At 37.5% G+C, this 15,638-nt stretch overlaps 1 protein-coding gene and 1 long non-coding RNA gene across 3 annotated transcripts in view; one reads left to right on the top strand and one right to left on the bottom strand.

The window, feature by feature from the left end:
• Window positions 1-15,638, bottom strand: part of agap3 (ArfGAP with GTPase domain, ankyrin repeat and PH domain 3) — a 281,531-nt gene that overhangs the window by 21,823 nt on the left and 244,070 nt on the right. For both annotated transcript variants that reach the window (XM_088643061.1, XM_088643059.1), the window contains exons 14-16: window positions 4,345-4,499; window positions 3,335-3,425; window positions 1,260-1,482 (exon numbers count right to left, since the gene is read on the bottom strand). In XM_088643061.1, coding sequence (XP_088499187.1) covers window positions 1,260-1,482; window positions 3,335-3,425; window positions 4,345-4,499 — 469 coding nt within the window. The remainder of the gene's footprint in view (window positions 1-1,259; window positions 1,483-3,334; window positions 3,426-4,344; window positions 4,500-15,638) is intronic.
• Window positions 3,336-11,272, top strand: LOC148657169 (uncharacterized). Its single transcript, XR_015940890.1, has 3 exons — window positions 3,336-3,475; window positions 9,180-9,341; window positions 9,940-11,272. It is a non-coding gene; the product is annotated as an uncharacterized LOC148657169 (long non-coding RNA).

The raw sequence follows: 15,638 nt of genomic DNA, 5'->3' as shown, positions 1-15,638 counted from the left end.
GTATTTTATACTGTAGATGTCAGACATTTGAAAATACAGATATTATTCAACTGCTTCCAAACCTTTCAAGAACAAGAAGCTTATTTTGTACTCAAGTGGAGATTGATTACATATCCATAGACAGGAGGAAATATTGGCTGGCTCTGTTAATGAATAAAAGGGAAAAGTCCCAACAGCAGCTTGTTTCACAACAAAAAGACAAACAGCAAAACAGAGCTGGAGATGAACTAATCCAGTACAGCCACTGGGGGTGCTTCAAAATACGAATTTAGTTCTATTGATTGGTGTCATGGGAGATTTATAGAACATGCCTGTTAGCCTGTTAGGTTAAGAGTTACTAACAAAAAAAGAACAAAATATAAATAAATACAACCCTGGCACTCAAAGAGAGTGAGAGAAATAGAGATTGAGAAGATGTGTGAGAGAGAAAGAGAGAAATGTAATCTGAAACAGATTGTCTATCTTAGTACTGTACGTTATGTCCAGTTCTTAATAATATAAGAACTTTTTAAATCTCATCAGTTATCTATCATATTCAATAGGGAATCACTTGGAAATGAAAAGACCCAGTGCTCCTTTGTCAGATTTTGATGGCACTGATGGACATTGTCTTGGAACATTTTTAAAATTGCAGAAAGAGTACAACAAATAAGGCACATTAGCTTGCTGAAAGGAAAGCATCTATGACACACCATGATTTTTGAGTTTCTAAAGATTGGAGCTTTAGATCGTAGTAAAAATACCGCAGCAAGTAAAAATTCTGGGCTGCTTAGAAGGAGATTAGCATCATTAAAGTTGTGAAAATTAGAGAAAATAAACTCTGACAGGGCCACACGGTAAGGGAAAGTCAGAGTCTGAGTCACAGCACAGCAGAGTTGATTACAGAGGAATGTAGATTTAACATATTCGCCCTAAAGACCAGGTCACCGATATCTTGAGTCTTTAAAAGGCATTCTGTTAGTACAGACTATCCAAGCGGAAAATAACCAAGCACAAAAATAATTAAGAAAATACACAAGTTTTAGGTCATACCTTTGTCAAATGTAGTACCACACAAAAATGGAAGAATAAAAAGTTTGCTTCTATGAGAAAACTTAAAGCTGCCACAAGAGATAACAAAACTGATTACAACCCCACAGACAGTAAGAATTACATACACTTTACTATATGTATTTTTTATTCTTTATGATTCCTAAATTACTGTGCTTTTAATAAGCAGTTAGTACTGTGGGTGGCACATTCTCTCAGCCCAGACTCACCTGTTGCTCTCGTTCCCTGGTTTAGTGTAGCCTTCCACTGAGCCCTCCCACACACTGTTGGCCATGGCATTGCCGATAGCGGTCATCACCATGCTGAGCTCCACGGGCCAGTCGTCCAGGTCCAGTGACCGCACACGGGACAAGTGCGTGCCCAGGTTCCTGTGGATCCCCGAGCACTCGATACAGATAAGAGCCCCCAGGTTCAGACTAGCCCAGTCCGGGTCTGTGTGGGAAAGCAACACCAGACTTTACAACACATGGCCTTTTTACAACTCTCCCTTAGCAAAAGATATGTTGCTACGTTAAGCCATATCTATCATTTAGTTCTAAAATGCCAACAAGACATTGAGAGAGGATTCTAGGTAACAAGCTAGTCAGTGTTGTTGCTGCTGGTATTGTTAAAAAAAACACATTTTGACTCTGTGTTGCTATTCAAAGCCCTCATTACAAATATCAGTTAGGGTATCCTATTCCCATTTGTGTAACAATGACAGGATAAGGTCCTTGCTCTGTTCATCTGATGATGAAAAACAGAATTTTAAACGGTTAGCCTTTATTTGATCAAAATTTAACTGCTGTAACAAAGTACTGAAGCATTCACTAAAGTATTAAACAGGCTTTAATATGTCTGGAATTCTGCAACCAGTGTGCTTTCTCAGCATATAACTACTATGCTGGATAAATTGTATTAGGTCCCTGTGAAATGTAGATTCAATTTTAAAACTCTTATGCTTACCACACAGTATAAAGCAATGAACAGTCTAGCTCTAAGTTACCTGCAGAAAATATCTTAAGGAAATATTGCAAGAGTATAGTGCAAAACTGAATCTGAGATCTGCTGATTCAGGTCTCCCTATTTCACCTAAAACCTGTCTCCACACAACAGCTGACAGAGCCTTCTCTTGTGCTGTTGCAAGATTATGCATTATAATGATAAACCCAAATCCAAATCCACCTGACTGTGAACATTTTTCAAACTCACTTTTAGTCCCGTTTTACAATAGTGTTTGAAATACAATTGTTTGACTCTTCATTTTGTTTGATAATTTACATTATGATGTAATTTAATCATTTATTTTATAGTTCATTATTTTATAGCTTTATGGCTTTTATGTGTGTGCTATTGTGCATCACTTTGAGTTATTTGAAAAGATTCTAAGTAAACTATGATTACATACTAACATTATTATTATTGTTGTTATTATTATTATTATTAATAATAATAATAATAATGATAATAATAATAATAATAATAATAATAACAACAATAATAATGGAATAAAATAAAAATCAGTTTTGTGGTTGTTTTATGTCTTAATGCAACACCATGTTAACCAAATCAATAAAATAATAATGGAGTGGAGTCCAAATAATACAAACTTCTTTGTATTACTTGTATTATCTTGCATTATCTTTGTATTATCTTCTTCTATCAAAATCCTGAATCATATAGTCTTATTTGTTGATCCCAATTAAACAATATTCAGTTTCAATAAAATATCCTTTGTCAGTTTGAAGTTGCTTAAAATAAACAATTTCAGTTACATTGAGTGATCTGGCATGCCACTGGAGGGGGATTGCAGGAGAGACATAATACTATTTTATATATGGATATTTTCATATATATTTTATATATTACTAAACTAGTGTTTTTAAACAGTGGATCATATATTATTGGGCAGCTAATAATGTGTTTTAAAGGGAAAAAAATAAATGTGTTTTGTAATTACACAGTAGCTCTGGTTCAGATTTATCATGTAATGTATCAGTTCACTTGGTTCGTGAATGTCTGACGTATCTCATCACAACTGATGTTGATGTAACAGTGGTAAAAATGGCTGAACTGGTCCTGTTCAATTTCAATATGGTATATGAGACTTTCTGCCACATAAACGCCTTATGTTTCTGCACTCTTTTCTTTGATATAGTGACTACACAGTCAACATGTCTCCTGGGGAAATAGGAAAGAGACTGAGGCAACAGCTGGGCTCAGCACTGAAATCAGAAACAGAAGTAAAAAAGGAATGAGTGTGTGGGTACTAGAGGGTGTGTCAAGACCTGGAATCTGTACTTACTGGGTGCTTCACAGTCCACACAGAAACTGTTTCCTCGCACATTGCGGATTGACTGGATGGCAAGTGCATCACTTTGACTGCCCAACCGAGACTGAAAAAAAAAATGACAGCAGGATGTTATTCATTAGAAAGTAATCGCAGGTAAGCAGGGGAGAGAATGTGAAGGAGGTGGTTAGGTGGGAGGTGGGGGAGGGGTTCTTGGATGAGAAAAGGCAGTCTGCGCCTGATTAAAAAAAGAATATTAAAACGAAACTCTGCTTGCTGACACAGGCCGTGTTCTTCGCCTGAAGCCTGTCAGCTTTAATAAGGAGCTCCCATGCTGCAGTGCACCTGTCTGCCTCTGTCACGCAGGTGGCAGCTGGGGAGAGATTGCATCGAGCCTGCCCTTCAGCAGCCTGGTTTCCCAGATCTCACAGCAGTGAAAACCTAGATGCAGAGCAGGGCTGGTCACTTGCAAAGCACATCTAGCAAAGGAGGGATAAAACCTCTGAGATCCATGCTTTTGTACAGGGATAGGGCTTTGGGTTATGTCTCTAAGCTGAATCAAATCTGTACACTACTGTATGTCATTCTGTTTAAACCTGCCTCATCCATGTCTCTAACTGTGAGTGGGGCAGAAATTCAGCCACAGTGCCATTTTTTCCCCACAGGAAAAGGAAAATCACAAATTCTGAAACTACTTCAAACAATGTTTTTCTTTTCAGTTAGGTGATGGCAAACATTAATATTAAATACAATAAGGCTCTGCTACAACTAGTTACTCAGGTTTCACTGTAAGCACACATACTGTATATAAACTAAAATTAAAAAAATATTACATAATTACAAAAAACATATAAAACACCCTTAGGAAGAAAACCTTTTTGAGTCAATAAAGAAATTATGAAAGAATCTGTTTTAAAGATACAGTATACAGTGTTTCAATCACTTGTTACACAAAAAGTTTAAACCATATTCAAATATCAGAATATTTAGCACTATTATTTGACCGCAGCTGTTGAGGTTCAGACCTTGTTTTTGCTGCTCTCGCAGGATTGTAAACTGGCAAATATCTGGCTCTCAATGGCCTGGACCCACAGCTCCCTCTCGTCATACGTGGAAGCTTCAAACTGCCACATCTGTCCTGTCAGCGACACAATCATGAACTCAAATGACTCCTCTTGCTCTGTAACACAAAGAAAAAGGAAGTGTTAGTTGAAAGTACTGATAACACTTGGGAAATATCCAAACATGGTATAATGCATCATTTCTGCATATAGCACGTCACGTGTTTATCCTGTCACTGCCACAGCAGTGAGGCTAAGGATGTCATTGAGGGATGGTGAAATGAATGAATGGAGAGTGAAGAGAAAACAGAATTAAATGGCAGGGGAGCCCCAGATTTTGAATTCTGAACATTTTTAGAAGTACAACATGAGTTGTGTGTTTGATGATTTTAGTGCGGGGAAGAGATTTAGGGTGACAGGAGCAATCCCCCCTGCCACTACCTCTGGAAAAGTAGTTAGTACAAGGAGAACCCAGGGGTAGCAGGAATCCTAGTAATGTGATCTTTGCTGCCCCCCCACCACCAAACATACAATGAAACACCCATTTTGTAAAATAACACCACTGAGTAAGACATCCATTGTATTAAATATTTCTATTCACATCAACTTTCACTTTTTCAGACCGGTGAGAACCATTTCTAGTTTTTGCAAATCTCATCTCCAGTAGGCCTATCATTCAGATTTTTTTATGCTATATACTACTACTGCTGTTGCTTGGACTAAAAAAATTATTACTGGAGTTAATGGGGAAAAAGACTGGGAACTCTTAGGTAATAAATAATAACTACTCCAATAATGGTAACAATTATTTCTGATCAACCTAGTTACAGCTGAAGGGCTTAGAAAAAGGCTATGCTTACTACACTACAACTGTTCTGTGAAGGCATAAAAATCTTTTCAGCTGTAAAATAATAGGAATGAAAAAAAGAATCTTTAATATTCAGCTAGAAAAGTGGTTTGAGATACAGATGGTTTAAAAATACCCCAGCTTTGTCAATCACTCAGCATGCACACTGCTGTCTCACATTCAGTATGCCAACCTCACACAGATATAGCACATTCCATCAGTGTTACTTCACTCTGTATTCTCATTAAGATCTTAACTTCTAGTTTTGAAAAATTAATTGCCTTTTCATGTTTTGCCCCCTCACCAACAATAATAAAATTTCTAACCTCAGGTTTCCTGGTAGACAGGTTTCCTGGTAGAATACCTATGGCATTTAGGGTGTCAGAAGATAAAGCTCTCTTTTTATTAGCTACTGTAAGTAGTTACACTAACAAATTACTTAAATAAGCAGAGCTGAGGCAGACTGAATAATACAAACCTTCTTGTCTAAGCGCACGCTTGATCTCATAGCAAAATGATTTGTAATTACCTAATTAGAGCTATGCAAATAATGTCTTCATTTGCATAATGTACAGTTCCCCAGAGCCTGAGACGCTGGGATTCTGCTGTGTATTGCAGATCTTCCACAGCACAGAATGGGGGATACAAAGTCTGTGCAGACTATTAAGGGAACAAACTACTCATCCCACCACTGCATACAGTCACTGGCAAGTTGTCATACTTTCCTTGAAATGACTACTACACTTGACAAGACTACTTTCCCAGAATGACTTTATTTCACACCCTCCTTTTAAATTTACAAAAGAAAAACTTGAAAATGTCTATTAAAGCACTTGTCACATTAAAGGGAACACAGATGGAAACTTTCTATATAAAAGATAAGTTCACTTTAAAAGCCACATACAATTTCTTGCATTAGGAATTCATCTTTTTGCATACCCCAACTTGCTCTCTATGAGGCACAGAGACAGAGAGAGAAGCTTGGGGTCAGAGTGCAGGGTCAGCCATTGTACAGCACCCCTGGAGCAGTTGGGGTTAAGGGCCTCGCTCAGGGGCCAAATGGAGTAGGATTCCTCTGCTGGCCACGGGATTTGAACCGGCAACCTTCCAGCCAAAGGTGCAGATCCCTAGCCACAGAGCCACCGCACCGCCAATCAGTTAAAAAATAAAATATGCCAAAACACAAAGAAGACACAGATAGGTATGTTAAACTAGCACCTCAGCTATAAAAGCAAAGTAATTTTATTGCTTTATGATGAAGACTGGAACATTATAACTGACTACATTTCAGGTTTAACTAATCACAGTATTTATTTTATGGGCAAACTTACAATGAAAACAGGCTTTAGAGAGATATGTTGAAGTATGGTTTCTTTCATTTTCTCTCATTCTATCTGCTCGTGTCCAATTCAAAGTCTGTACATGCCTCTACATGCCTCTAAATAACAGAAATGTGACTTTAATGTTGCGAGCATCATGCTGTAGAGGAGAACTGCACCTTGAGGCAGAAAGCAATAATCCAATTAGATCTACACCATCTTCAATTAACTGATTTAGATACAAAAATGGACTGTTGGTCACAGAATCAATACAAACCTAAGAGCATTGTATTTAAATGGAGGTTAGGGGTTCCCTTTTAATAAATGAGTAATTGGAAAGCAAAACTAAATTACACAGATTAAACTGTTTTAATGTATAATATTATTTTCAATCCATGAACCAAACGTCTTATTATTACAATGAATCCGAAAGGCAATTATTTTTTGGGGCAATTCTATTATTAATTGTATTAATTATTTTAACACATTTTTAACAGAAATGGATGTTTCTTTTTATTTGTATCTAACATTAATATGATTTTGATCAAGATGTTTCAAAATACAAAAACCAAAACAAAGATTCCTGAAATATTAAGTGGACAACGGCTTTGAAAAATAACTGAATAAAGACAAGACTTACAGTACAAGGTCTAAAAGGTGTTCCAGACTCCAGATAAAAACAAAAATGGTTGGGATCAACATTAATATATTTCAACACCAGGGCCAGGACTAGTGTAATCAGCACAAATAATCATACTGCAAGCAGATGCCATATTGAAATCCAGCCTTATTGAGTTGTCAGGCCAATAAATAAATGATCAGAATCTACTGTGCAGAATACATATAATGCAGAATATATATGTATACAAAACATCCAATGGACTTTACATGATGTATACAATCAATGCTATATAGCAATACCAAACAGTACAAAAAATATAAGATTCAAGTGTGTCATACAATACATATATATGCTGTCAATACAATTTTCTGAGTTTAAAAGAGTGATGCCAAATTGGAATGAATCATTTAAAAAAAATATTTTTGTAACCTTGGGTACTCTAAAACATAGAGCAAACGGGAGCTTTTCAAATTGGAAATTTGGGTGTTAGTGGGTGTGAGGAATCATTCAGTATTAAGAGTGCTTTCCTGCCAACAGTAAGTATACAAGTGGTTCACCTGGTTCTGTTTTTAACCATTAATACAGTCCATGTTTATGTTCCTTGACAGTTTACACCCAGATTCCCTATCAAGTGGAGTAGGTAAAACGTAGCATCTCTCTACCAGTTTTGTGCAGGCAAACTCTAGGATGTGTATGCTTACATCAAAACTCCTCAACATTCTCAAGAGAAATGATCGCTGCATGTTCTTTAAAAACAAACCAAATTTGATAGACAATACAGAGTATGAATGTATGTACCCATATGCTTACTGTAAAACAAGAAACAATCTCCACATTAATTAATGTCTCCTGTGTGCAATGTTTACATGTAGCGTAGAAATAACTTGGACGTAATGTGTGACACATCCCCCCAGCCAATCTAAAGAGAACAATGTTATAGAAAAGTCTGCTTTTGGAGAACATGAAGAAGCAGAAGAAAATATTTTGTTTTCAAGGTGTTCCTGAAAATGTCTGTGTGAGTAAGCTTAATTGTAAAACCTCACTCCCTGCTGAATTCAAGCTCCATTCTACTGCACATCAAAAGCTAATTTGGGTCAGGTGTGAATTAACCTGGAATTCAAATGACTGTGGAGGAGGTGAAAGAAAGCCCCCCCCCCCCCCCACATATTTCCTTCCATCCACCTTGCTTCTACATAAACTGCTCGTTTCAGTCATTATTAAAAGGTATTCCAGAGGGCCCCGAGATTATACACTTCCAATTGGTGCTGATAACCATTGGAAGAAAACTAATTATTTTGTTGGCTGACCGGCCGATAAATTACAGGCATTCATACAGGTAATTTGATTAGGGACCAGAGAGAAAAAGAGTGGGTGGGAGAGCAGGAAAAAACAATAATCAGCGCAAACAACATAAAAATAAAAATGCCTGGCTGAGTCTAAGATTTATATGAATACAGAATAAAAATATGGCAGAATGAGTCTCTTGCTGGTGAAGGAACAGCAAGAGAAATGGGAGGGTAGGTGGACTATGATTCTATTTCCTTAGTGACAAACTACTCAGCACATTGGAGATTTAAGATGACTGTAGGAGAATATCTGATCTACAAAACAAGATTAAGCATCTATTAGTTAAAGCTAAGCAACCAAATTAAGATTTGATTTTTTTCTTAGTGTAACTGTCACAAATTGTTTGCACAATGAATCAGCTCCAATGAATTAATTTCACTCTATCTGTAGATATCAGAAACTAGTATCTGTAATACTAGAAACTGCAAACTGTAAATTTTAAAAGTGCTATACAGTACATATTCTATCAATCTAGTTAATGTCGCTTTATGGCATTGTTTGTCATTAAGGACAAAGAAAAAGAAATTGACAGACTCAACAGTATGGCTCTGGTACTTTTTAAAAATAATTTGATAATAATTAAATTATAAGTATAAACCCTACCCTTTCTTTCAATAACACTCCACCACCTGTGATTTTTTCATCATTTTCTCTTCCTTTCCAGGGAATAGAGGGATAACTCAACACCTAAGATAAATATTGCCCTTAAATTGCAAGAGCTGCTGGAGAGTCACAGAAGACTTGGATAAAGACAGGTTCTCCCTCCCTCAAATATTTGATAATGTTCTTCTTATTGGAATTCTTAATAATTCATTGCAAAGAGATGGTAAGAATATAAAAAAACAAGAGCATACCATATCACCCCATATGTCTCATTAAGTAGTTAGTAGATAATTGATTCAAGGATATGCAGCAGTTATGTAAAATAAGCCAAGGTATCAGTGTCAGAAACATGGCTGGGTAGCTTGTTGACAATACTTTAGGTAAAGATCTGCTTTTGCTCCTGAATGCTGATTTACCAGAAATAAAAGTCATAACTAATGAGAAATGTGCATGACCTAAATCGTTTCTTGTTCCTCTTTTCTTTATTCAAACCAGGCAGAATGGGTACACTGTAATAGGTTGCAGTAATGCACTGATTATATATGACCCAGAACTTCATGTACTGTACATTCAGAATATACTTAGTTTGGAGAGGTTGTTTCTTTATTACTTTTCATGTCTGTTAGTGTAGTGTCACTGTCTGATAGTTGTGAGGTATATGCACATATTTTATCTTAGGGATGTTTCTAAACATCAACTTCTCCATCCAGTACCCCCGACTCTCCACTTTGGTTTATCACAAACTCATGGATTCACACAACTATCTCCTGTATAGCTCATTTCACCCCAAACACACTAAAAACTCCCTCCCTTTTTCACAGTTCCTTCGGCTACAAGGATTATGCAGAGACGACATTGACTTCCAGAACCAAGCCATCAAAATGTACTCCTTTTTCAACAACAGAGGATACCCCAGCAGTGTTATTGACAGGGCCCTTGCCCGAGCCAAAAACACCCCTCGGACCATCAACTCAATCAGGAACTCCCGCTGCAACAACCGCATTCCTTTGGTGCTTCCCTACCACCCCAACACACTTCCTATCCCCAAGACTATTAATGACAACCTTTCCATCCTACAGGAAGATCCCTCCATTGGGGCTCTCTTTTCTGACTGCCCCATCATCTCATATTGCCGACCACCTAATCTGCGCAACCTTCTTGTTCACAGCTCCCTTGACCGCCCTCAGCAACCATCCACACCAGGCACTTTCCCTTGCAACAGAGTTCACTGTATCACCTGCAAGTACACATCTAACACCACACTCAATTAGCATCTTGTATCTCCAGCAACCTTATTTACTGTATCTCTGCAGTAAATGCCCAGCCATCTACATTGGAGAAACAGGAAGGAGACTCGGAGACCGCTTCAGAGAACATGTTAGGGCTGTGAAGATTAAAGATCTCTCCAAGCCCATTGTTTCTCATTTCACCTTTGATGGCCAAGACCACTCTAATCTCTCCTTCTGTGTTCTCAAAGATGGTTTTCCGAACTCATACATCAGAAAGACTACAAAAACCGAAATTATCCTGCAGCTAGGATCACACCTTCCCCCTTCTCTTAACGACAGACTACTTTTCTTCTAAATTTTCTCCATTCATTGGAGGTTTCATTTCACACCTCTCTACACCTATTCTGACTTCACACCTCTTGATTGGCCTCTCTTTCTGTCCCCTGCTCCCGCCTCTCGCTCCTCCTCTTTCCCAGTGTGACAGTCACGGTTCTGCACGGGGTCGTGCCCCCCGCCGCCCATTCCAGCTAGCTCCGCTAGCTCCGCTACACCCTCCCCTGCTGAACTTCGGCTCGGCGAAGGACACTCCACACTCCTGCCTGGGTCACAGCACCAATGTGACAGTCACGGTTCCGCGCAGGGTCGTGCCCCCCGCTGCCCATTCCGGCCCTCACAGCTGGGGCGCGAACCAGGGTCTCCGGCGTAATGCAACAGCCCAGGCAGCTGAGGACCCTGCTACGCGCAGTTAGGGCGCTGACGTCACCACACTAGCTCCGCTACACAAGTCTTTGTTCTCACGCTACATTACCTTTGCTTACTGCCTTGTCTTTCTCACACCTGAAGAAGGCTCCACGGCCAAAATGTTGTGTTCTCTTTCTTCTTTTTTTCAGCATGGAATAAAGCTATTACTTGTATTTTATCTTAATAGATTTGTGTAATCTTTTCACCATGACTGGTAAATCTAGTGTTGGCGCATAGTTAAGTTGTCTTTGCAAGGGACAACGTATTAGTATAAAAACAGACTTCCACCATAAAACACACAAATCCATTAACAAGATAAGAATAATAACAAACTTGTCTTATCTATTTTATAGGTAATGATATGTATTTACAAGTGTATGAATTGCATGTATTGAAAACACATCTCAAGCTAATTACATTATTCCTTATAGATATGAATTCCCCTTCATAAGTAATTTCACTATAAGTTGCATTATTTACGAGCACAGTCTGGACTAATAAGAAGGCTCTCAGTAATCTTATTAGCCGCCTTTCAATATTGTTTCATTTTGCTGAATTACAAATTATATATGCACTTTTTAAAAGTAAATATTGTTACTCAAAATATGAATGCTCAAAATTAATATTTTTAAAGTAATCACCTCCTTTTCTATGGCGTATCTAAAGTAGTTCAGGTGCACACAAATACTTTGACAAGTCACAATTAGTAGAATGACCTCTATATGCATTAGTGGTTTACATTTCAGAATAAAAACACCTATTTTTCAAAGGTCCCTCAGTCCTATCAAAATCATTTTCTAAATAATTATTCCTGGTGAGAGTTACAATGGTAACAGGCAGAATAGAGTAGACTAGGGGTCCCCTTCCCCAGCAACAGTCTCCAGCTCCTCAGTGAGGTACTGTACATGTAATGAATTTAAAAAAAGCAAAGATTTAGGGAGCTTTCAAACAACTCAACGATAAAGTTTTAGAAATGCACAGATAAGGGGAATGGCATGAAAACTTTTAAAGACACTGAATACTCCTTTGAACACAGTGATTTCTGCAAGGCTAGCTGTGAAAGAGCTGGAGTTCAACAGCTGAGATGAGAGAAAATCTCCATGAGTCAACAACATCCAAGTCAATCCACAAAGCTGGCCTAAGTGGCATCTCAAATTCTAAGTGAGACTACAAACATGTGGCAAAATGTTTTGTGGTGGAAAGTTTTGCTCGAATTACAAATTATTACAGTCATATAGACTGTGTGGAAATTGCACCATCCTAATGTGCAAAGTTGGTAAATACTTGTCCAAACAGAATCACAGCTGTAAATGTAGATAAAGGTTCTTCCATCAAGTATGGACTCAGGAGGGTAAATAATTGTACAATTATCTTATTTTCCTTTTGGATTTTTCTTGAACTTTCTTCAACAATCTTGATTAAAACACTCAGCTTAAAAAGGTGTACACATCATTTATGCAGCTGAAACCAACGTAAAAATAATTTATACAGTATAACAATATTGTAAGAATTGCATTTCAGGTAATAATCACCTAATTAGAAAATTAATAGTAAACATGTGGATGGAATAATGTCTTTTCAGTCATTTAGATAAATTACAAAATATACAAATACAACTAAATAGTGTACTTCGGCATTTGCTCTTAACATGTTTTTAAATGAATGTCTCAGCTACTATAATTACTGAGGATGTGTAAAAGAGTCTATGGTATCAAGTTTTGATGGACAGCATCCAAAACAAAGCACGGTCAGAACAAATCCCAAGTCTCCAGGCACACAAAAACAATCATAAAAATGTATTATTACTGCTGTTACTGTTATTTAAAATGAAACAGAGAAGAATAAGCCCACTAATTGGGAGTACATTGCAATTTGTAGTGCAGACAGTGCAAGTGGAGTTTCATCAGTGCTTCTTGATGGTCTTTTAAAAGCCAGAGACCTTTTTCCCAGCCCCTGGAGCAGGGGAATGTGGAGAACCTGCCGCTTGTAATGCATGTTAACCCTCTGACCCCATTTCACACACTATACAAGCAACAAGTCCTTTCAAATTAGAGCTAAATTAACAAAGCCGCCACGGCGGGCACGCATGAAGGAATGCAATTTAAATCCAATATGAAGGCAAGGCGCAGGAAAAGGGCAAATATGATTTTGCCTTAATTAACACACTGCAATAGAAAAGAAATTAGAAAATATGCTGCCGTTTAAGAAAGTAATGTGCTTTTTCTTGCTCCTACCTGACCTCACAATGCCCCAGGTTGGAATTAAAACAGTTTAATGCTGCTGTCATTACTGGATTCTTGCTACTATCATTAGATGATGCCCTAACCTGTATGCATTTTGTATATCAGAAAGGCTAAAATGAACTGCATTTATACTTGATAAAGTTATGTCTGAGAGCTACTGAATATTAAACAGGCATATTTACCATGTAGTTTCTAACAACTACTTTTGTCCCCTGATAGTCAAGAGAAATATATCTACTACTTAATCGATACTATGTGTAAACATGGGTCTCTCTGCACTGACTGAGAATGATAAGTGTTCCCAAAGCAGAAATTATATTGTGTGTACTTTATCATTACCTGTCTCTGACACGGTTCCATTGGTCTCAGTATTGCTGCTCTGATTTATACATTTTAACTATTTCTCTGCCACACCTAGCTTTTCTGTACACCAGCTGAACTGGCCCCAGACTGTGTCTTCTCAATGGCCAACACTAAAGGGAGGGTGAAGCTCCATTAAGAATTAAAAAATAAATGAATGTGGACTTCTTGCACTGAGGTAGAATCCTTACTACTAATCTCAGCCCACTAGATCAAACCCATACGTAAAGCCTTCAGTCTGGTTTGAGGAGATTTATAGTCTAAATGGCCAAACTGCCAGTGTCACTAAATTTAATAACAAACATTTTACTGGAGAAATAGGTTCGAATTACAATTGCAATCAGCAAAACAATTTTCACTGAAATGAACGGAATAGGAAATTTAAATTTGGAAAAATATCAATTACTTTTAATATATAAATACAGTGACAATGACAATAATATAAAGTTCTACTGGTTAATCTGTACTTGTATATCTTTCACATACAAAATGACCAGATTCTTATATTTGGGGAAGATGGTTAAAATTCTGTAGGTATTTTAAATGAGGTTTAAAGAGAAGGTTTCAGAGGCTCTCTGCTTGATGTTGCACCAGAAAGGCCCACAAAGCTATTATAGCATTTCAAATGCCTGGCTGTGAAGTGCAAAGTTTTTTGTAATGCGCTCTTTACCAAACACACCTTTGCTACTTTCTCATAATTTCTATTTGAAACTTCACTGTTTGACATTCTTAGGATAAGAATTAACATTGCTCCTGCCTTAGCAAAAAGTGCCTATTCTATACCTCACAAATAAAGAAAATCATACTTCTAAATGAACAATTAAAAAATAAATCCTCCAAACTGCCCACAAAAACCTGATTGAATTTCTTTCAACGGCAATTATTTGTGTCACAAATTCTCAAACATTAATATAACTATGCTCTGTTGTATAAATCTTTATTATCAGACAACAATACTTTTGTCTCACTAAGTGGGCTAAACACATTCTAAAGAGCTCAATTTCTAAATAAGAAAAAAGTACCTAGAGAGAAAAGAAAAGGAATTATAGCCGGTTTAGCTGGTTACATGAAGTTTAATAACTACTTCAATTCTGTACTTGAAAAAGTGAAAAAAAACCACTTAACCTATATCTACTGTATATCGGACAAACTGTGCTTGCCTATCCCTTGCCAGATCTGAAGAAAATACAAGCACCACCTTTGAAAATACAAGCACTACAACTGTTAGAAATGAAATCATTCCCTGAGGGACTACCTAAGGAAACTAAATTTATAGTCTAGGTATTACTGACAGATATAAGTGAGTGATCTGAAAGGAATGAGCAAGCACAGTCTCACTTGTTGGGTATAGTTTACAGGAGTTGCAGCTTTAGAATTTTCAGCAGGACATTGTGAGTGTGTTGGTGTTTGTTTTAGTGTATATATGTGGTTGTAAGGTCTATGGGAGGTGGCATTTAGGGGAGGGGGGGGGGTGCAAGTTATTTATTATTTCCGTTTGGAGGGTGTGAGTGTATCAGATCATTATAGAGAGAGGTGTTTCTGATTTCTGCAAATTAACGGCCGGTTCTGAAGAACAAACAAAGCGAGCGCCATCCGTAAATGTCAGAGCGCAGCCTCCTCATTTTGCAGATCATTAAACCCAATATTCCTAACCTGTATTAGAGCAATCAGGACAGGGCCATTATAGAGATACGGGCCTCGGGGAGACTTGAACAAAATAGAAAAGAATTGTTAAAAAAAATGGAGACACCGAAAAGAAGAATGCTGAAAAAAAAACAGAAGTAGTTGTACTACTAATAATAACAATAATGGTAATAATAATGATAGCAATTATTCCACTAACTGTCTAAAGCACGTTTTGTAAGAGAGGAAATCTTTTTTTTTTTATTCCCATCCCAGAGTGAAACAATCAGAACTGGGCCATTACAGGAGCTGGGGCTCGGGGGA

Source organism: Lepisosteus platostomus, chromosome 8 (assembly GCF_059453375.1).
Source record: "Lepisosteus platostomus isolate fLepPlt1 chromosome 8, fLepPlt1.hap1, whole genome shotgun sequence".
Taxonomy (NCBI): Eukaryota; Metazoa; Chordata; class Actinopteri; order Semionotiformes; family Lepisosteidae; genus Lepisosteus; species Lepisosteus platostomus.
Note: the sequence above shows the minus strand (reverse complement) of the source record. Positions and strands in the feature narration are given on the sequence as shown.